This window comes from Adiantum capillus-veneris, chromosome 13 (genome assembly GCF_014529385.1).
Source record: "Adiantum capillus-veneris isolate H3 chromosome 13, ASM1452938v2, whole genome shotgun sequence".
In the NCBI taxonomy this organism is placed as follows: domain Eukaryota; kingdom Viridiplantae; phylum Streptophyta; class Polypodiopsida; order Polypodiales; family Pteridaceae; genus Adiantum; species Adiantum capillus-veneris.
Genome location: NC_140943.1, coordinates 54,813,854 through 54,836,217, shown reverse-complemented (window position 1 = coordinate 54,836,217; position 22,364 = coordinate 54,813,854). Strand labels below are relative to the sequence as shown.

Genomic DNA, 22,364 nt, shown 5'->3' with positions numbered 1-22,364 from the left:
TATGCCATTGGTCTTCACGTCATCTGTTGTTGGCTGGCCGTGCATTGGTCGCCAACTAGGTCATTCTGGCTACAGTATGGTATACGGCTTCTTGTTGGATGTTACATTATGGTGTGATGGCTCCGCTCCGCCGCCTAGTGCAGAACTTTTTATGGAGTGGCATAGATGGGACTATTGATACCCGTGCTCGAGTCCGCTGGCCCACGATCATTCGTCCTAGGTCAGAGGGAGGCCTTGGCATTATTGATCCAGAGTTACAGAGCCGCGCCCTTCTTACCAAGCTTATTGTTCGGGGTCTTTTTCCCGGACAAAAACCTTGGAAGATGTTGCTTCAGGCCGCTCTTTGCGCAGTGACTCCACGACTCGGCACTAGAGATGGTCATACTTGGCAGACAGGGTATCGTTTTCTCTTTATTGATGCCCCCTTGTCCACCACCTCCCTCTCCCCCTTTATCTGATCACTCCTTCAGATTTGGGTTTCCATGCGACGGGCTATCATACGCTCACCTCCCTCATGTCATGAGGAGATTGAGCGCCAGCCTCTCATTTGGAATGCTGCAGTTCTTGATTCTTCGGTTGATCCACCCCGTCAGCTTGGAGAGTGGACTCACATTGATTGGGCTGCCTGGGACGCTGGCCCTGCTGCCTCTATGCGGTTGTTTCATGAGACACGGATGCTAGATGCTGATTTTGTGGCAGAGCATTATGACATTGGTCGCGGGGTGGCAGACAGATTGCTTGAGATTGATTCCGCCCTTCCTTCACAGTGGGATGCAGTCATGAGAGGCACGGTTCAGATGCCTCCCCATTGCGGCTGGGAAGGACTCTTTGCTCAGAGCACGCTCTTATTAGTTCGTTTAGACACCATGCTGTTCACAGTTGATATTGACCAGTCTGAGGGGATTCATGCTAGATTGACATATGATGCCACCTTTCCACATCCTATCCTTCCCGGAGCTCGATGGGCGGCAATCAGAGTAGTTGGCTCTCGCGGGAAGCGTCGTGTTGACCCTCGTTTCGCTTCCGCTGATGCTGCACTTTGGAGGCTTTGGGTGTGGGAGGGTCGTGCCCTATCTCAGCTATATTGGGACACAGGAGAGTGGCATTGGCCTCACTCTGACCCTACATGTGCACCTGTATCCTTCTTTGAGTACACTGTCAAGATTGGACGGTTAGCATTGATGAGACAACAGCCAGAGCAGCCCACTTGTATGCGTTTCTGGTTACACTCCGGTCTCTCTCATGCCTATTTGCAGCAGTTTTGGTCCGCCATCTGGGATTTACATGCGGCTCGTCGTATTTCTTTTTTCATGTGGATGATTGTGCATGCGGGACTTCCAGTTGGGACTTGGCTAGCTACTATGGGTCATGATCCGTTATGTACTCGCTGTCCTTTGCGACTCCCTGAGTCACCTGCACACTATGTTTGGTCATGCTCAGCTTTCCATGTAGTGTGGCTTGCAGTTTGCTTTCTACTTAGGAGAGCAGGTGTTCAGCATGGATTTCTTACTTGGGGATCTGTCTCATGGTTGATGCCGATGCCCGGCCCCCATCTTTTTTACGAGGGCTCAGACACAGATCCAACCTTTATGCTTACCTCGGCTGGTCACCAGCGAGGGACTTTGGCTATGCTACCTCAGATTGCTTGGCAGGGGGATTCTGAGACACGTGATGAGGTTTTTTCAGTCATCACTAGTATTACACTATGGAATGTTTGGAGAGCTCGTTGTCTCCACATTCTCAGTGCGGCTCCATAGCTCCTTCAGGATACCCTCACTACCATTTGGCTGGATATCATTCACACCCTGATTTGGCAGTGGGATTCTTCCTCAGGTGCATCTCGAGCAGCCGAGGCTCGCCGTTTTGCCTTCCTTCGGCGTTGGGCACGATCCCCACTCTTTTTCACTCTTACAGGTGGACAGATTACGTGACATTATGCCCCTCCTTGGTGGTTTTTCCTCCACTCGTCACACCGACCACCATGAGATTGTTTTAGTTGTCACTATAGTGGCTCTCCTCCTTACATTCAGCTTTTACACCCCACGTGATAGGCTATTTTGGCATCTGCTGGGGATTATATTGTACTCAGTAAAATACAGCCCTGACTTTTTCCCAAAAAGAGAGAGAGAGAGAGAGAGAGAGAGAGAGAGAGAGAGAGAGAGAGAGAGAGAGAGAGAGAGAGAGAAATGTTATATTAATGTCTTCAAAAGGCCAAAATGACCTATGAGACTAGAGCGTTACAATGTGGTGAATCTGATACAGAGTCAGAGTAACAAAATGAAATGACAAAATGATAAAATAAAAGTACTAAACTGGTAGGTGTGAACTAAGGAGCTAGCTGGGATAGCTAAATCACAAGTCACAAGAGATCCAACATCTGTCGCTGGTGGATCTCATCAATCTCCTCCATGGTCAGCAATCCTGACGGGGCTCGTGCATGTCAGGCCAAAATGATCCGAATCCTCTGATGTAGCCTCCGTCGATGCTGTGTAATCCTCCGCAGTCGTGGGCGTGTGGATCTCCCTAGCTCAGTCGCTCGATCGATCAGTGTGCCTCTGGTGTGACGCGACAAGATCTGCTGTGGTAGTAGCTCCTCCGGGTGTCCAGTGTCTGCTCTAAAGAAGTTTGTGATGTGTCTTTGAGACTGGCTAGCCTCTCCTCTCATCAAGCTCTCTTTGTGTTTGCTCAGCTCGAGCAGAAACAAACCTAGGCATCTCTGATCCTCGTACCTCATGACTTTGGAGAGTGGTCCAAAGCCCTCTTTGAACAAGCAGTGGAAGCGGCCTCGTATCTCGTAGTAGACAGGGCAGTGGCATGTGTAGTGTAACTTTGTCTCAGGCTCCATGTCACACAAAGGGCATGTCCTGGCCTTTGTTGGTACTCCGCTGTATCTCCCAGTCTCGATTTGCAGCTGGTGTGAAGATGTGTGTATCTGGCCAATAGCACACCGTATCCCATGAGACAAGTGGGTGTCCATGTATCTGGGCCTCGTCACAAAACCATCCACCGTAAGCTGGAGAAGATGCTCTCTGTAGAAAGCCATCTTCGTGCCCAGCTCCTGTGCTGGCTGTATCCATGTTCTCCTGGTGTCTAGCTGAGTCAGGTCCTGGCAGATGAGCCTGGTGGTCTCGGACTGAGTAAGAGTCAGAGAGGGTGCATCTTGTGAGTACTGGAAGGGGGACAATCTGTCTATACTGAACCCATGTGCTTGGAACCATGACGTCATCTCCCCATACCAACATGCTGTGTCTCCCTGCATGGCTAACTGTCGAGAGGAATCAAGTGCAAGGTGTGCGTATCTGTCTCTGGGAGTTCCCACATGCGTTGTATGAAGGAAACAGATCTCGTGAGCGCCTCAACTACTAGTGGGGCGGCAGCTAGCTGTGCTCGGATAATGGCACGTGGTACTGAAGCCTTGGCTCTAATGAGCCGTGAGATCATAGAGACCAGAGGCTTCTCCATGTCCATGAGTGCGACTTGTTCTCTCGTGATGTTCCAATGAAGGCCCCCATATCTCAGCTCCAGAGAGCAATGTAGAAGCCACCAAAGTGTCAAAGAGCTAGAGCTTCGTCCGAGGCCCTTGAAATTGAACCTGTGAACATCCTCTCTAATCTCCCCAATGTCGAATGGGCTCTGGTCAATCTAGTCTTTGCTGCTCTCCTCAAAGAAAATGCTGGTCCACTAAAAACCACTCCAAGGTAAGTGTAAGCATCTGTATATTCCTCTGTCTCCTTGCCATATGTGAACGCGGGCGTTGACCTCCTGATCCACTGTGGGGTGGTATTAAATACCATGACCTTGGTTCTACCAAGGTTAACAGACAAGCCACTTTCATGAGCAAACCTATGCAAAGCATCCAAGTGACGGTGCATCCCCTCCGGAGAGTTGGAGATCAACACAATGTCATCAGCATATAACAATAGTGGAATCCATGTCCTTGCGAGCGGTGCACCTCTATCACCATCTCTCTCAATGTAGTCAGAAACCTCATCCACATACATACCAAATAGAGTAGGAGAGAGCGGGCAGCCCTGCTTCACTCCAATAGTGGAGTGAACCGGTGTAGATAGACCCTCTGAAGTGCGTACATGCCCTACTACTGATCTATATAATGCCATGATCCCCCAAACGAGCTCTGTGGTGGGTAGTCCCTTCTCCTGTAATCTGCGCATCAACCTAGCTCTGGGTACTATGTCAAATGCTTTGTTGAAGTCCAGAAAGCTACAATAAATCCGTCTCCCACGAGATCTGCCCTCCTCAATAATGGCCATGAGTGTCAAGATATGGTCAAGAGTAGAAAAACCTCTCCTGAACCCTGCCTGCAGAGTTGCACGCATTCCCTCTCTCTCTGCCCATCTACTCAGCTGCTGCTCAAGAATGGATGCGTACAACCATGATAGTGTGATAATTCCCAGGCTCCATAGGGTCTCTTGATTTGAAGATACGTACAATCGTAGATAGGCTCTAGGTATCAGGTAAGCCCTGACACATGGCACGGTTAAACATAACTGCTAGAAGCTTTGCTAGTAGATCTTTGGCATGCATGAAATGCTCAGCCACTAAGCCATCATGATCATATGCTCTCCCAGTCCTCATCCTGTCAATGTCCTTCTTCACCATCTCAGCGGTGAAAACAACACATGTGTGTGGGCATGGATCGGGGGGGGGGGGGGGGGGGGGGGGGGGGGGGGGGTGGTGGTTCGGGAAGGGGCTGCTGTCTAGAAACTGTGTACAAAGATGATGCGTACTGACCCCAGGTCTTTGTAGAGGTAATGGCGGGGGGGGGGGGGGGGGGGGGGGGGGACAACTCATGAAAGAGCCGCCATGCCTCACGCGAGTCGTGACTCAAGAATAGCTGGTATAGATCCTGCTCTAGTCGAGCCAAAAATACCCTCTTCTTCCGTTGCACTAGGCGTTGAAAGTCAATTTGTGATTGTCTGTGAGTGATGTCCTCAAAAAATACTTCCCTTTGAAGTTTAGCGCTAGTCTGACGGCATTCCTCATCATACCAGCTGTTCAGAGGCATGCTCCCAGAATGACGTCTTGCTCAGGCTGTGTGTGTGGGTATGCCTCTGCTGTTGCATCATGTAATGTCTGTGTCAGTATAGTAGTAAGCTCCTCTAGAGGTCGCCCTGGCTTCTCAGTGGATAGGCTTTTGTAGATCCCGTCTATGTATACAAAATCCGTCTCCCGCATGAAGGTGTAGCAGGTAGGGGCCGCTACCCGTGGAATATGTGCTACACTGAATTGGAAAGAGATGGTTAGCGACACAATAGCATGATCCACTGTCACCCCCAACAGGTCTGGGCCCAACTATGAGATCCAGGATACTAGAGATGAGGCTCGGCTGTGCCATGACATAATCTATTGTGCTTGCTCCATGTTTGTGTGGAAAGCATGTGAAGCCTCCCGCAACGGGAAATCTCTGTAGGCCATTCAAGATGGCCAATCCATGTGCAGTCCCCATGTCTATCAAGTGCCGTCCATACTCAGTATGTTCCCCGTCCTGTGATATTCTGGATAGGCCCTCTCTGCAACATCCAGCTCTCTCAGCATCTCCTTTGAAGTATCATAAAATACCGTCTGATGATGGGCAGTCCTAGCATTGAAGTCCCCTAAAATGATAATGTCACCATCTCTAGAGAATTCCCATCTGTCATCATCCAAAATAGAGAAGGGGGACTGTCCTCTGGGTGGTGCATATACTGACTTACTCGGGGGAAAGTAGCAAATAGCAATGTAAAGATATCTGCCAATCTCTGCTCTCAATCTCACCCACTGTACCTAGCTTGCTCATCCCTACGAGCTATATGTATCAATGGCTGCAACTCCTCCCTCAATAACATTGCCACTCCTCCTAAGCCCCGCCCTCTGTGCTCTGATCGTGTCTCCTGTCTACAGACTGTCTCCCATTTGTATCCACTAATGTGAGGCATAGACTTCCTAGGGGCCTGATGTGTCTCAGAGTAGAAGATGATGTCTCTCCCGGTAAAACTCTCCTCAAAAGCACCCACATCAAGACGCATAGATCCATTACAATTACAGGTAGCAACTTTGAGTGTGGTTCCATAGGCCTCACATCGTCATGTGGAGCGTGGCTCCAATATCACCACTCTTCCATCTCGGTAAAAGGCAATCTTACCTTTTTCCCTTACCGCTCTAATCTTTGGCATTATCTCCTGTATATGGGCGACATGTGAGAGGGTAAGGTCATCCCCGAGAAAGAGTTGGTCTCTTCTTCAAAAAGTCCTTTTCTTCCATGGAGGGAAAACGAAGGATGAGTGCCCTTTCTTTCGAGGTTTCCCCCTGCTCCCATTTTTCTTGTTGCCCACTCTCCAAGCTCTTGAGTGCATCGGCTCATGAATCCCCGTCAAAGCCATGAGTTCTTTTACCTCTTCTTCGATATTATCTGTCTTTAAGGCTGCAAATTCTCACATGTAGAGAGCGTACACGTCTTCTTTGCTCCTCTTCTAGTGTCAGGTTGATAATGGTGGGTGTGGATGTTGTTTCCTTGCTTTTCCCTTTCTTGGCAACCTCAATCCATTTCTCAACCTCATCTGCTTTCTGTTGAGTCTTTATAATAACGTCCACCCAAGAAGTCCTCATTTCTTTATGCTGCTCTTCCCCCTCTTTGATGGCTCGCACTTTCCCTTTGATTGTGTTGAGTTCTTCTTTTACAGAGGGTTGCAATTCTCCCTCTTCAAGTGTGTTTCGTGATCGTGCCTCAGCGAGCTTGTTAGGTGCAGCGGAATGAATGTTTGCGCTTTGCTCAAGATGAGTGCTCCGAACTGTGCTCAAGGTTCCTTTTGTTCTTATGGAAGGTAGAGCCTTCTGTTCTTAATGAGAGATGTGCTATGATCACAAACAAGTGAACGGACACTGTGCGTGCAAGTGCATGAGACTGAGAGATAGAGAGAGAAGAGAGATACGACACCAGAGACGTTGTAAAACCCTCCTCCGAAGGCTCCACTCTCGTCGGAGAGAGTGGTCTACTTATGATTGCACAATTTGGTACAAAGTGAATGCATGTGATTGATGGAAGTTTAGGCTATGTCGATGTCGACGACGGTGATGGCGAGACCGACCTAAGGGCTGAAATCTGCAGTCTTTTATCTGCTGTCCAAAAAACGCTACGAGCTGAAATCTGCGGCAAGTCCAAAACCGCTGATTTTGGAATTGTTTCTGTAGGTCTTTGTCGCTGAAAATCTGCAAGTTTTAGGGCTGAAAACTGAGGTTCTTAAGGGCTGAAACTGCTGGTCTTTCCGGGCTGAATCTGCTACTCTCTTAGGGCTGAATTTGCAGTTTCTTTATGGCTGAAAAACGCTGCATGCTGAGGTTGTACCTGTTGAAAACGCTAGGCCAGAACTGGATGGCGATGTTGGCTTTTACTAACGCTAGGGATGAGACATTCTTGCGGTGAAGATCTGATGCAAAAACGCCAAGGACTTGGGCTTGTTGGCGATGATGCAAATGCTGAAAACGCTAGGGATGAAGCTAGGCGATGATGTCTTTGCTTGGAGGGGAGAACCGCCAAGGTCTTGCTTGAGAAGTTGCCTGCTGAGCTTGGCTCTTGTTGCCTCTTCTACCAATTAGTGCTAGTTTAGATTTGCTTATATACAAACTTACTCAATTTGCCCTACCTACTTTCCAACAAAAGTCACTTAAAAATAATAAGTAAAAAATGTCAAAAATAGGGAAAATAGGCTAAATGGACTGGAAAATTCCCCTCATGGATTCTGATGAATTCTGATGGGAATGCTTATGATCATGCTGTGTGCAACCAGATGATATGCATCTACACTAAGTGACTGGGCATACACGGTCTACGAATAGACCCAGAAAAGTGCCAGATCACTTCTAATCTAGACTGACTGGACTGACTGAACCTTGATCATGCCGTAGCTTGTCCACGGACATATAGGGTTGGATGTGTCACGTGACATCCCCTCCTTTTCAAAGTGAGATACTGGTACCGAACTGTATGGCGTCGAGGGAGATCGCCAATAGCATCCGGAATCCTGGAAGAGACTCTTTGCCGGCCCACTCTGATGTGTGGGTCGTGCGGTACTTGAACTTCATAAAGGTCTACAATGCTTGCTTCTTTGGGCCGCGCCGAAAGCGACACTGTCTTGTGTGGCTCCTTCAATGCTTCAACTTCATTGAGTGTCATGCTTCTTTCTTCTTCAAGAATCTCCATGGCTGAAAATTTCTGAAATCATTTTCAACACAAAACCATGAACATACCTATTCCATGTAAAGTGAGTGGAAAAAATCTTGTCTTCCTCAAAGACTGTGCATGCAATGTAGATGAACAAAGAGACGGAGTGCTAACCCGTTCACCGCACACACGCAAACAATGAGATCGAATCTTGTCGTGCTGATCTAAATCAATCAACTGTGGCAACTCACAGTGGAAATGCCCATGCTTGGTGCTCATACTTTCATGTGCTCTTTCTACGAATGTGTCATGCCAAGGAAGACACATGGAATGTGACTTCCTTGAATGCATACTTTTCAGCTTTCCATGAATAATCCGTATACATCCGTGCTTATCCATGAGTGAAGCGTGCTCAACGTACAATATGTCATGCCTAGGAAAAGGGATCACATAAAGACGTTGACTAAAATACAGGAAACGATCACGAATGAACCACTCGTACAATGCATGTGTACTAATCATGCGAACAAATAATACTTCCTGTGAGGGTTCTTTGGACCTAGGCTCGACAACCAAGATCGGTTCTTCCTGAAGGGGTTCTTGGGACCTAGGCTTGAGAGCCAAGATCGATCTTTCATGATTGATCGAATCTGCAACTAGGTTAGCTTCGCTAGAAAAAGCATCCACTAACTCATCATCCTTGTGAACAATCACATCATCTTCATGCAAATCATCATACTTGTGAGAAATCACATCTTGATCATCATGGAATTCATCATGCTTGTCATTGTCAACCAAACCATCATGCAAATCATTGGCATTCAAATCATCATGCTTCTCATAATCATGCAAATCTTGTGTGTTATGCTTTGGAGAGAGTCTCCTTTTCCCGAATCTCTTGCATCTGTGCCTGAACTTGAGAAAAGAGTCGCAAGAATTCTTTCATGTGTTGGTCGCTCTTTTCTTTGATGGCTTTATTCTCGCGATCAAATTTGGCTTGACTTTCTTTTTCTTCCAAGTACGAACTTGAGAAAAGAGTCGCAAGAATTCTTTCATGTGTTGGTCGCTCTTTTCTTTGATGGCTTTATTCTCGCGATCAAGTTTGGCTTGACTTTCTTTTTCTTCCAAGTCGTACTGACGCTCTATGGTTGCCATTTCTTCTGCGTAGGCCTTTTTGTCTGCTTCTCTTTCTGCTTTTTGTGCTTCGCGGTCTAACTTCATGTCCATCACCATCTTGTCGAAAGCCTCCATAGGAGTTAGTGCAATCCTTGATGTAGATGGGGAAGGGGGAGGGTCGGAAAAACCTCCTGGTGGGGAAAATTCTTCTTTGCCTCTCTCATGCTCATCACCTCCAAGCGAAGTATCCATTCCGCTTCGAGTGATGACCATTCTGAAGTCGTGGGTTCTTGTGGGTTCTTGTGGTCTTGGGTTCTTAAGTTCACGAGGAACTTGGGTTCTTGTGGGTCTTGGTTCTTGGGAGTCTTGAGTTCTTGAGGTTCTTCTTTAGCTTGCAATCTGTGTTAGAGAAGGATCTTCTCTTCACCCGAGTTCTGCTCTTTTCCGCTGGCGCACCCCTTGGCGGCCTTGCGCTCACACCAAGGTTGCTTTCTCCCACCTCACGTCGATTGGCCGGCCGCTAAGTGCACGGTCCGCTCTTAATGAGTGAAAAGAGGCACAAGGGGAGGCTGGACAAGCCCTTCTTTCTTGGGATTCCTGTCACTCTTCAAAAAACACGATTAGGAATCGACACGCCCAAGTGAACTTGGGTTCGTGCGACCTCAACAAGCAATTTTTTTTTTGTGGTTCTTGTGGTTCTTTCCTTGAGTGATACAGAACACTGCCAAAGCTCTGATACCAATGTTAGGTGCAGCGGAATGAATGTTTGCGCTTTGCTCAAGATGAGTGCTCCGAATTGTGCTCAAGGTTCCTTTTGTTCTTATGGAAGGTAGAGCCTTCCGTTCTTAATGAGAGACGTGCTATGATCACAAACAAGTGAATGGACACTCTGCGTGCAAGTGTATGAGACTGAGAGAGAGAGAGAGAGAGAGAGAGAGAGAGAGAGAGAGAGAGAGAGAGAGAGAGAAGAGAGATATATACCAGAGACGTTGTAAAACCCTTCTCCGAAGGCCCCACTCTCGTCGGCGAGAGTGGTCTACTTATGATTGGTACAAAGTGAATGCATGTGACCGATGCAAGTCTAGGCTATGTCGATGTCAACGACGGTGATGGCGAGATTGACCTAAGGGCTGAAATCTGCAATCTTTTATCTGCTGTCCAAAAAACGCTATGGGCTGAAATCTGCGGCAAGTCCTAAAACGCTGATTTTGGGACTGTTTCTGTAGGTCTTTGTCGCTGAAAATCTGCAAGTTTTAGGGCTGAAAACTGAGGTTCTTAAGGGCTGAACCTGCTGGTCTTTTTGGGCTGAATCTGCTACTCTCTTAGGGCTGAATTTGCAGGTTCTTCATGGCCGAAAAACGCTGCATGCTGAGGTTGTACCAGTTGAAAACGCTAGGCCAGAATTGGATGGCGATGATGGCTTTTACTAACGCTAGGGTTGAGACATTCTTGCGGTGAAGATCTGATGCAAAAACGCCAAGGAGTGGGGCTTGTTGGCGATGGTGAAAATGCTGAAAACGCTAGGGATGTGAAGCTAGGCGATGATGTCTTTGCTTGGAGGGGAGAACCGCCAAGGTTTTGCTTGAGAAGTTGCCTGCTGAGCTTGGCTCCTGTTGTCTCTTCTGCCAATTAGTGCTAGTCTAGGTTTGCTTATATACAAACTTACTCAATTTGCCCTACCTACTTTCCAACAAAAGTCACTTAAAAATAATAAGTGAAAAATGTCAAAAATAGGAAAAATAGGCTAAATGCATTGGAAAATTCCCCTCATGGATTCTGATGAATTCTGATGGGAATGCTTATGATCATGTTGTGTGCAATCAGAGGATATGCATCTACACTAAGTGATTGGGCATGCACGGTCTATGAATAGACTCACAAAAGTGCCAGATCACTTCTAATCTAGACTGATTGGACTGATTGAACCCTGATCATGCTGTAGCTTGTCCACGGACACATAGGGTTGGATGTGTCACGTGACAGAGCTCCTTCTTGAGTGACGCAATCTCTTCATCTTGGGCCGTCATCCGATCTTCCATTGTCGTGATCTTGCTTTCTTGGGCCGAAACGTGATCTTCAAACATTTTTGTTGTCCCTAATAGGTGGCGGTTGATCTTGTTAATGGTTTCGGCCATTTCTTCTTTGCACTTTTGAACTACATCTTCTAAGGGGTCGGCCTTATCATTCTGCTTCCTCATGTTTGATCGGTGCCAAAAACGAGAAAAAATCGACCTACACGCACAAGTTATTCCACATAATGCATACATGTTCTCCCACACTAAGCACACATGGTGTGCATTTCTTGTAATTTCTGCAAAATACGACCAAAATGACAAAAAACCTGCGTTATGCAATTGCCAATTCTGCAATTTTTGAAATTCTGCAATTTCTGCAGTTTCTGAATTCTGCAATTTCCTGTAAATTCCCTGAAAATCTTGCAAATGTCCAAAAAACAACAATATTCTGAACATCTACAATTTTCTGAAAAGAATTGCAATTTTTGGCGGATTGAGTGCTGTTGCTGTACCTGCAGGTGGGAAGAGGGGGGGGGGGGGGGGGGGGGGGGGGCGGGGGGGCTACGTAGGAAGCAGCAGAGCACGAAAGGGGGCGGGGCCGTAGGGGGGGGGGGGGGTCTATAGGGGCAGCGCGGGGGAGGGGGTGTGTAACCGGCCTGTTCAATCCAAAAAGGGCTGTAGACTTTACCTTAAACCTTGATTTAGCTTTCACCCATTATCAGTCGTCTATTTTACCTGTACTTTCAAGACACAACAAAGGGGAGAGGGATACAGGCTGCTAGATTGCACCTGTATGAGTAGACCGACACTAGATTGGCCCCTAACTTAGGCGTCCCTTTCGGTATTTCTTTATTGTTCAAAAGAGGGAATAAATGCTGTGGTTCCCTACAAGCTGCCCCGCACAAACTTGGCTGAATTTCAACTGTTCCGACCCGATTTCGGTAGCATAACTGTACTAGGACCTTTCACAGTCAGTATTCCCACGCATTGAATGTCTTTCCCGACGCATACTTGCACTTTGCAAGACCTGGCAAGAATCTGCAGCACGCTGAATTCTCTGTTTTCCCCGAAAATGCCCCAGATCACCTGTACAGCGGTCCCCTTACGTCCCCGAACCTCCTGGGGGTATTAGGGACCGTTTAGGGCCAAAACCCTAAACCTGCAAAAATACACAGCAGGCTCTAATTTACTGTTTCGGGCTCCGTTTCGCGTGCCGGTCGTATCCGTAGCAAGTCGTCGAGCTCCCGCACCTATAGGGCTACTTGCCCTTTGAATCGGACGAGATTTCTGGCGTGAAACCTCTCCGAATTCACCTGTACCTGTGGGGGGATTAGCCGCTAGCTAATCGAGTACCTGTGCAAGAGGCTCTTGCCTCGGCAATCGCGCATGAACCCACACAACTGTGCATTGGTCAAATGAAGAGCCAACTAGTGGGGCATAACATACTGCCAAAGGGGAGAGAGAGGGCAGTGCGTAGCGTGCAGGGCATCACTCCTGGCACCACACTGTGCATAAGAGGGAAAGCAAGCACTCCATAGCTCTTAACCTGTGACAAAAGCTGAAAATGAGCCTCTCCCAGCTTAAAAATCAGCGCCCATTTTTCTGCATGAGGAAAGTGCACCAGAATGTGCCACTTGGCGCATTTACAAGCATTTTCCCGTTTCAGGGTTGCCGCCTAAAAATCTCCCAACCGGTTGCCCAGTTGACCTAACGGCAGAGTAAGAAAATGTTCTCCTTGTCATTCCAGAGGTAATGACGCAAACACATTTTCAAGTCCCAAAATAGCAGTTCCCTAAATTTTAGGAGATGTTGCCATTGTATCTTTCTAGGTCATCCAACCCCCTTTGTACACTGTAGCCACACCCAGAACTGAAATGTAGCCTCTGTAGCAAAGGATTCACTTTGGCTAGTCAATGACCCCACTTTGGCTAACCATAGTCTTTGTCCAACCTTAGTGCTCTCTTGCCCTCAGGCCTGGGCTCCCTCTGGACAGTTCCACACTAGCTATGCAATGCAGGGCAGTTAGATTTCCCGAGGGGTGTTTCCAAAAAGTGAAAGTAAATAGATAATAAGAAAGAAATCAACAAAAAGGATAGATATTAGTCACACGCTGGTGACAGGGTGCGGATGGGGTGGTTGCAACGCGAGGGGGGGTAGCGACTGTTTATTAAAAACACAGGACGCTTTGTAGTTATGTTTAGAATTATCATAAGAAAACATGTTTGGATGTTTCTAATGTTTTGTGGGGGTTAGCATAAAGGTGAATTACCAAGGCGTATTATATACAAGTAAATATCGGTGTAGTCATGCAAACATTGATGATAGGTATGCATAATACAAAAAATGTAAATTTTTTGTACTTAATTGTATACATAATATATTGTTTTGGGACTATAGCAACCTTATGCTTACATTAGGAACTCATTGAAGTTAATAGGAAAAATAGACTGGTTGCGTGAAAATTCTCTATGTGGTGTAGCATGGGCTTAATCGGGAAAATATGATGTTTTTAGTCAAATGAAGCACTACATTGGATATGGAAGCTTGTCATGACCTAAGAATCAAGAAATATGCACGATACTTATTTTTCCATGTAGAATGGGTTCTTGAAACTTCACACATATGAGGCTGTAGTAGCAGGTTGAGAGAGAGAGAGAGAGAGAGAGAGAGAGAGAGAGAGAGAGAGAGAGAGAGAGAGAGAGAGAGAGAGAAATGAAATGAAATGTTATATTAACGTCTTCAGAAGGCCAGAATGACCTATGAGACCAAAGAGTTACAATGTGGTGGATCTGATACAAAGTCAGAGTAACAAAAATGACAATGACTGAATAAAATGCTATGGAATCTGAAACAGCTAGGTGTGATCTGAGCAGATAGGTGGGATAGCTAAATCACAGATCACAAAAGATCCAGCTAGGTGGGATAGCTAAATCAGAGAGAGAGAGAGAGAGAGAGAGAGAGAGAGAGAGAGAGAGAGAGAGAGAGAGAGAGAGAGAGAGAGAGAGAGAAATGAAATGTTATATTAACGTCTTCAGAAGGCCAGAATGACCTATGAGACGAGAAAGTTACAATGTGGTGGATCTGATACAAAGAGTAACAAAAATGACAAAATAAAATGACATAATAAAATGACATAATAAAATGCTATGGAATCTGAAACAGCTAGGTGTGATCTAAGCAGATAGGTGGGATAGCTAAATCACAGATCACAAAAGATCCAGCATCGGTGTTGGTGGATCTCATCAATCTCCTCCATGGTCAATAGCCTGACCGGGCGTCGTGCATGTTGGGCCAAAGTGATCCGAATCCTCTGATGCAACCTCCGTCGATGCTGTGTAATCCTCTGCAGTCGTGGGCGTCTGGATCTCCCCAGCTCAGTCGCTCGATCGATCAGTGTGCCTCTCGTGTGACGCGACAAGATTTGCTGTGGTAGTAGCTTCTCTGGGTGTCCAGTGTCTGCTCTAAAGAAGTCTGTGATGTGTCTTTGAGACTGGCTAGCCTCTCCTCTCATCAAGCTCTCTCTGTGTCTGCGCAGCTCGAGCAGAAACAGACCCAAGCATCTCTGATCCTCGTACCGCATGACTCTGGAGAGTGGTCCGAAGCCCTCTCTGAACAAGCAGTGGAAGCGGCCGCGTATCTCGTAGTAGACGGGGCAATGGCATGTGTAGTGCAACTCTGTCTCAAGCTCCAGGTCACATAGGAGGCATGTCCTGGCCTCTGCTGGTACTCTGCTGTATTTCCCAGTCTTGATCAGCAGTTGGTGTGAAGATGTGCGTATCTGGCCAATAGCACATCGTATCCCATGCCCAGCTCCTGTGATGGCTGTATCCATGTCCTCGTGATGTCTAGCTAAGTCAGGTCCTGGAGGATGAGCCTGGTAATCTCGGACTGTGTGAGAGTCAGAGAGGGTGCATCCAGTGAGTACCAGCGTAACCGCGAAACGTTTCACCCTGAAATGCGGGGTTTCACCACGAAAGGTTTTAGTCCAAAATGAGAGCACAGTGAAACGTGAGACTGAAACGTGCGTTTAGCGACTTTGAAACTAAAACTATTGTAACTTGTTGTTAGTGAAACGGCTTGTGTTTCACTTGGTGAGCGTAATGTTTCAAGGCCCGAAACATTTCACCTGTCCTGACCTGCCGAAACGCGTTTCATGGTGACGATGGTGAGTACTGGAAGGGGGGCAGTTTGTCTATGCTGAACCCATGCGCCTGAAACGATGATGTCATCTCCCCATACCAGCATGCTGTATCTCCCTGCATGGCTAACTGTCGAGAGGACTCAAGTGCAAGGCGGGCATATCTGTTTCTGGGAAGTTCCCAGATGCGGTGTATGAAGGAGAAAGATCTGGTGAGCGCCTCAACCACTAGTGGGGGGGCAGCTAGCTCTGCTCGTATAATGCCACGTGGTACTGAAGCCTTGGCTCTATGAGCCGTGAGATCATAGAGACTAGTGGCTTCTCCATGTCCCCCCATCCATCAACGCGACCTGTCCTCCCATGATGGTCCAATGAAGGTCCCCAAATCTCAGCTCCATAGAGCAATGCAGAAGCCACCAGGGTGTCAAAGAGCCAGAGCTTCGTCCGAGGCCCCTGAAACTGAACATGTGAACACATCCTCTCCAACCTACCCAATGCTGCATGGGCTCTGGTCAATCTTGTCTCTGCTGCTCTTCTCAATGAAAATGCTGGTCTACTAAAAACCACTCCAAGGTAGGTGTAAGCATTTGTATACTCCACTGTCTCTTGGCCGTATGTGAATGCGGGCGCTGACCTCCTGATCCACTGTGGGGTCGTATTAAAGTCAAGCCTAAGTAACTGATCCAAGTTTCCACGCAGCTGAGCCCGTGCCATTCTAGCTGAGAGCGCCTTCTCTCTCACTCACGCACACCCTTATCTAGACAGTTATTACTCTCACACACATTGGACGCACGCATGCACAGTCTCACGTTGCAGCACAACCAGCCCTACAACCAGTGTTGTTTTGAAAGGCGTTTCCTACCCATTCGAAACTTACGAAAGGTTTCAAAACATTTCTTATGTATGGAACCCATTTCTTATCATGCTGACCTAAAGTTTGTGAAATTGTTGCTTCTTATCAACACCGTAAAATAGTGTGCGATTGGTTTCATACGATTCTATTGCAGCGAACTCCACGTGCAAGTATGCTTCTCTCTTTGTGTGCAATTTACATGATTGTTTTTGAAATAGGTTTGTGCTGATTGTAGAATCGACTCTCTCTGTTGCTCTAAATCAGCAGTCCCCCCCCACCCAAACACACACACACACAACAATTGAATGCCGGTTGATTGAGTTGTTTGGTTCCAGATTCTGATAAGTTGCTATTGTTGTGGAGAATCCTACTGAGTCACCATTCATTGACTCTTCGCGGGTTGCATCTGGTCTTGCACCATTCTGAGCATTGAGAGTACTCTTTATCATGGATTCTGATGATTCGCCCGGGTCCGAATTTCAGCAGATACTCTTTCCTCCCTTCACCGTTTAGTGGTTTCATTGGACTGTTGCTTGGTATGCAAGGTGGTGGCATAGAAGCTGTCTGGTAGACAGCTGAGCGATTATCTCCAGGCTTCTTATATTGACAGGCCATCTCCAAGGATTGTGACAGTTGACTATCTTTCCATTGGGAACCAGGCTAGCGAAGCTCTTGCATGGAATTCTGTTGTTTTCATTGGAGGACTGTTGCTTGGTATGCAAGGTGGTGGTGGTAGACAGCCGAAGGATTATCTCCAAGCTGCTTATGTTGACAGGCCATCTCCAAGGATTGTGACTGTCTCTCGGCTGGGAATCCCTTTGACTTTGGCAGAGCTTATTGTTATATGTATGGAGGAGATAGGGGATGAATATTGCTATGTTGAGTGAGGGTCTCGCTGCTAGTGTTAGATCGCTAGGCATATTAGAGATCGGTAGTAGTCTAGGTGTGGTGGCGAGTTGAGTGCGGATCACGGTCCAATGGTGTATACACTTCACCGCCTGTTCATGAAAAATCCTCCTTGATTTGTCTCTCTCACAATAATATATGGTCGCAATATGTGGCACTTTGACCTATATGATATATATGGCATTTTGGATGTTTCGTGGAAAAAGTTTGTTTTACATTATGCAAAAGCTCATTTTTGCTATTCCATATATTTGAAGAGTAATACATTTACACACATTCTTTCGCTAAAAAAGAAAAGTCTCTTTGCAAGTGTTTTCTTGAGTGTTCATCATGGGGTTCTGATCATGAAGACATTATTCTTTTAAATGTGTGCCAAGGCCAAGTGTAACTATCATCTGGTTTGATTGTTGAGACAATGCCCTTGGATATTGTAGGCTTTCTTTTATTCATGAAACGGGGTTCTGGAACACGACAGATCCGAATCATCAAAGTGCAATGCTTTCAAATATCGAAAGAGACATTGACAAATTGGAGCATGTGCTCATTGGAAGCGAAGAGGTCAGATACACTGTGCCAACATGGCTGATTATTTCTTTACCTTTTTCAACAATCAAAATTTCTTGTTTTCATAAGTTCTCAAGAAGGAAGACTTGGATACAAGCATTTTTTTTTAAAAAAATGACACTTTTAGGTAGGTTGTGCATGCAAAATTTTCTTCAATGTGCGATTATTCAAATACATGAAGCTGTTAGTTTAGTGACTCACACTTACTGACAAAGCACTTGACTGTCGGTTGTGAAGTGTTTGTTGGCGATGCATATTGGGGAAATCACTGCAAGTTTGTTGCTCATTGAAGTTGGATGCATAGGTGTCAAGGGTTTTTACAGGCATTGAATGAGACTGGTAGCATTGCTTAGCCTTCCATTTGGAGCTTGGCAGGACCATTCTTTTGTTGCATCAAAGGACTGAGTAGGTGAACTGAGGCTATATATATTGAGCCTGTTGCTGGGTATCTCAAAGTAGTTTCTGCAGATGATACCTTAGAGGAGTTTCGGAAAGCTTGAATGAGATTGTTGCTCTCTTGAAACTTTGAAAGCCTTGGAGGAGGATACTTTTGATGAGAATTGCCCATCATGGCTTTTGAGACTTCAAAGTTTCTGCTCCATTCAAAATGATCCATTGGCAAGTTGTTTGTATTTTGATTGATAGAGAGAATGGCTTGGGGACAAGGCTGGATTGAGGCAGTGATACATTAGAGTCTTGGGTTTTTTTTTTGTGTGTGTGTCGGGGGGGGGGGGGGGGATTGTTGTTGCAGCATTACAATATCCAATGAGTTCAGCCTAGTCCTTTTTTTTCATTAGAGAAGAAACTGGATAAGTGATGGTACAGCTTTGTACTTTTTGGATCAAGTCAGAAACATAATATCCATTGTTAGGTGAAATCAGGGAATGATTAAAATAAACAGAGATGGAGAAGAAATAATAAAGAAGTGAGACAGTACAAGACCAATACAGGTACTAGAATAGCCAAAGTGAATACCTCCTTCCCTCACCAAAAAACAAAAAAGCATTGGAATTACTTGGAATAAGCTTCATACAATATCCTTTTATCTGAAATACCTAGCACTTGTGTGTAACTGTTCGCTCAAACACTCTTGCTCCAAATTGCAAATGTTAACTGGATAAGTATGATACTTATTCACACCTTCCCACAAACTGTCATAAGCTCAGCCCCTCCTTCGCTGTAACAAGGACTAATCTCAAAGGTAATAGGAGCCTTAAAAAATTTGGCTAGTGTTACTTCCTCAAGCAAAGTAAGATTTGCCTAATCTTTGCTACTTGGTCTTAAATTTCCTTTCTATGTAAAACCGCACAGCCCCTTTGGAGTTCTTAGGTTGAAGATGCTGAGGCACTGTATCAACTCATCAAGAAGATACAGCAGATTGAGAGAAGGGTCCATATTTGAACCTGTGGAAATTATTTCCGCTTCCCCACCATAACCGGGCGGATGGCTGCATCTATCATCTTTATCGGTACATATCTAACGGAAACCGCATCATGATTCGGCTCTATGCTAGGCATGGCTAGTAGCATTCTCATAAGCTCTTTCATGACAGCCCTGACAAGCATATGTGCCTCTGCCTCTCTCACATGTTTGAAGGACTGTACCCTCTTGGAGCTCACCAGGACACAAATGTGTCTCATCAGCCTCTGGCGTGAGTTGGGTGAGAAGAAGGTTATGTCTGTATAATCATAGACAGAGGCGACGGTAGCAGCAAGGTGAGGCCAGCCAGCAAACACCTGATCATGTATTTGGAGGATGAGGTGGGTGGCTTGCTGCGTGGAGGCAACAATGACGGGGATCGATCCAAATCGAAGCCACATGACAAGATGCCCAACCAGAGTACTGACCATGGAGGAGGTCGATGAGATCCGACAACGATCGATGAGAGATTTCATCTGAACCCACAAACAACACCCCCCCCCCCAACCCTATTTCCTTTCCCCTTAGTGTTTTAGTGTTAGTTCTTTGTAACTTTGTAATTTCCGTACTCAGACATGGTATCAGATTCACCAATTGTAACTTTTTGGTCTCATAGGTCTTTTTGGCCTCTTGAAGACGTCAATATAACATTTCTTTTCATTTCATTTCATTTCTGTGTGTGTGTGGTGGTTGAGGCGCTCACCAGATAAGTCTCCTTCATACACCGCTTGTGGGAACTTCCCAGAGAGAGATATGCCCGCCTTGCACTTGAGTCCTCTCGACAGTTAGCCATGCAGGGAGATACAACATGCTGGTATAAGGAGATGACATCATGGTTTCAGGCGCATGGGTTCAACATAGACAGATTGCTCCCCTTCTAGTACTCACTAGATGCACCATCTCTGTCACGAGGACGTGGCAACTGCTAACCTTAGTTGTTGGTTTCTTTCCAATGATTTTTGTTTAATTTTTGAGACCCTCTTTTTGAAGTTGCAAATGGTCGGACATTGTATGGCCAATGTGAACGGTAGTTTCACCCGCAGACGGGAAGTTAGTCGGCACTGGAACTCGTAAAGTAAAAGGATGTCTAGGCTTAGTTCAAGATCATGTAGGTCCCCCCGTCGCACTTAGCAAGCTGGTGGATACTAGGAAGTGAACTCAATAAAGGCCTACAGTCAAGGTGGGATCACCAACAGAAAGTATCCGACAGTTGGGCCACATTGCTCTTTTGGATGTGGTCCCAATGAGGATAGATGGTCAACATCTCCTAAAAATTAGGGAACTGCTATTTTGGGCCGTGAAATGTGTTCGCGTCATTACCTTTGGTATGACCAGGGGAACATTTTATTATTCTGCTGCAAAGTCACCTGATGCACCAGTTGAGAGATTTTTAAGCAGGAAGCCCAATGCGGGGAAATTGCATGTATGAGCGTCAAGTGGCACTTTTTGGTCAATTTACCAAGTTTGGGAGAAGAGAACTCGTAATTGACTCTTTAGAGCAGTTTTGGAGGCTGATAACTGTGATTTTCAGTCATTTCTCTCCATTTTTGAGCTTCCCATAACTTTGCCTAGGTCAAAGGAGCTCATTTTCAGCATGGGAAGGCACTAGATGCGTGTTTACAGGGCTGTTTTGCTGCGTTTTCAGCGATAGGCAGGTTTTGGCAGCCATGGAAATCTTCCCCTTTTTGCATCTATTTGTTCACAGATGCATTACAGGTCAAGCGCAACAGAGGGGTCGCTCGATTTATGCTGGGGGGATGCTTCATTGAGAACCTGTCACAGGTTAAGAGCTATGGGGTGCTTGCTTTCCTCTCTACAGTGTGGTGCTAGGAGTGATGACCTGCACACTACATACTGCTCTCTCTCTCCCCTACGTACAGTTATGTGATGCCCCACAAGAGGGCTCTTCATTTGACTGTTGTACAACTGTGTGGGTTCATGCTTTTGTGCTGAGGCAAGAGCCTCCTTGAGCAGGAACAGGGGTAGCTAACTGCTACTCCAAAGCAGGCACCGGTGAGGGTCATAAACTCACCGTATAGGTGCATTTTCAGCGCTGTGTATGCGCTGTAAATTGACTGTTTTTCAGCCATACGGACGCCAGAACCATTGGGAATAGTGCCCCACTGGCAGAGGACAGTTAGGGGACTGTTTGGGGCTGAAAACAGGGCAAAAACCAGTAAATACAGCGTGCTGAATTTACTGTTTTCGGGCAAGAATCAAAGGGTTTATGCGAGTGCAAGTGAGTTCCAGCAAGGGAATTGGTTTTGCGCAAGTTTTGGGGTGGTTATGGTACTGAAATTTGGCCAAATCAAGTGGTATCTAATTAGATATAGACAAAGGATTCCTAGGACTCTACTTTGTAAATTTACCCTCTCAAAGTACAAAGAAATACCGAAAGGGGTGCCAATTTTGCGGCCTACAGGTTGTCGGCGTCTGCTCGGAGCATTCTAGCTTCTGAGCCGTGTGTGTGCTTAAGTGTTAATTCCCGTCGCAGGTTCCCTTTGCAAAGTGCTCTGTGTGTGTCTCTAAAGTAAAGTAAAGAATTTCGGGTGAAAGCCAACGCCTACCGCCCCACGGGCCGGTTTCAAGGTTCCACCGCCGAGATTTGAATCACTCTTTCCTTAAAGAGTGAGCCTCGGTTGTTTTGGGTAAAGACACAGAGTACAGGAACGCGGGGTTACACTATGGCCGACAAAGGGAAGGGCATTATGGAAGAGGGTTACTCTTCACAGGACAGACAGGAAATTCCGCATGTACGCCTTGCTAAAAAGCGGTCAAATTAGGGCTGATTTTCTGCTGTGTTTTTAGGGTTTGCAAGTATGAACCAAGATGAGATAGGGAGAGGTCTCACGGTGGTAGATTGGCCACTAGATCTCCTGCGGGAGTGATGTAGGTCTGCCAGGTGATACGCTGCTTGCCGATTCTTTGAGGCGATTACTTGGATTCTATGATGCATTGGTAAATCATCTTGAAATAGAAGTGAAGATCCTTGCCGTTTTGACCTAGTTTAGTATGCGTTTTGAAACGTAGTCAAGAGAAGTCCCGCCACAAGCAATATATTTTTTAACAGCTAGTAGCTCCATGCATTTCTTGCATGGCGTTTTAAAACACTACCACAGGTGGAAAATTTTTTGTTAAGGAGAAGCAATAGGGTACGATAGCGACAAAGTTATGGGATGCTATAAGCGGGAAGCA

The 22,364-nt window shown here is 46.3% G+C and overlaps 1 protein-coding gene across 2 annotated transcripts in view; it reads left to right on the top strand.

Moving 5' to 3' along the window:
* LOC147444023 (uncharacterized) overlaps positions 1-22,364 on the top strand; it is a 123,248-nt gene that overhangs the window by 51,364 nt on the left and 49,520 nt on the right. For both annotated transcript variants that reach the window (XM_086526775.1, XM_086526776.1), the window contains exon 2: positions 17,621-17,744. In XM_086526775.1, the coding sequence (XP_086382901.1) occupies positions 17,621-17,744 (124 nt within the window). The remainder of the gene's footprint in view (positions 1-17,620; positions 17,745-22,364) is intronic.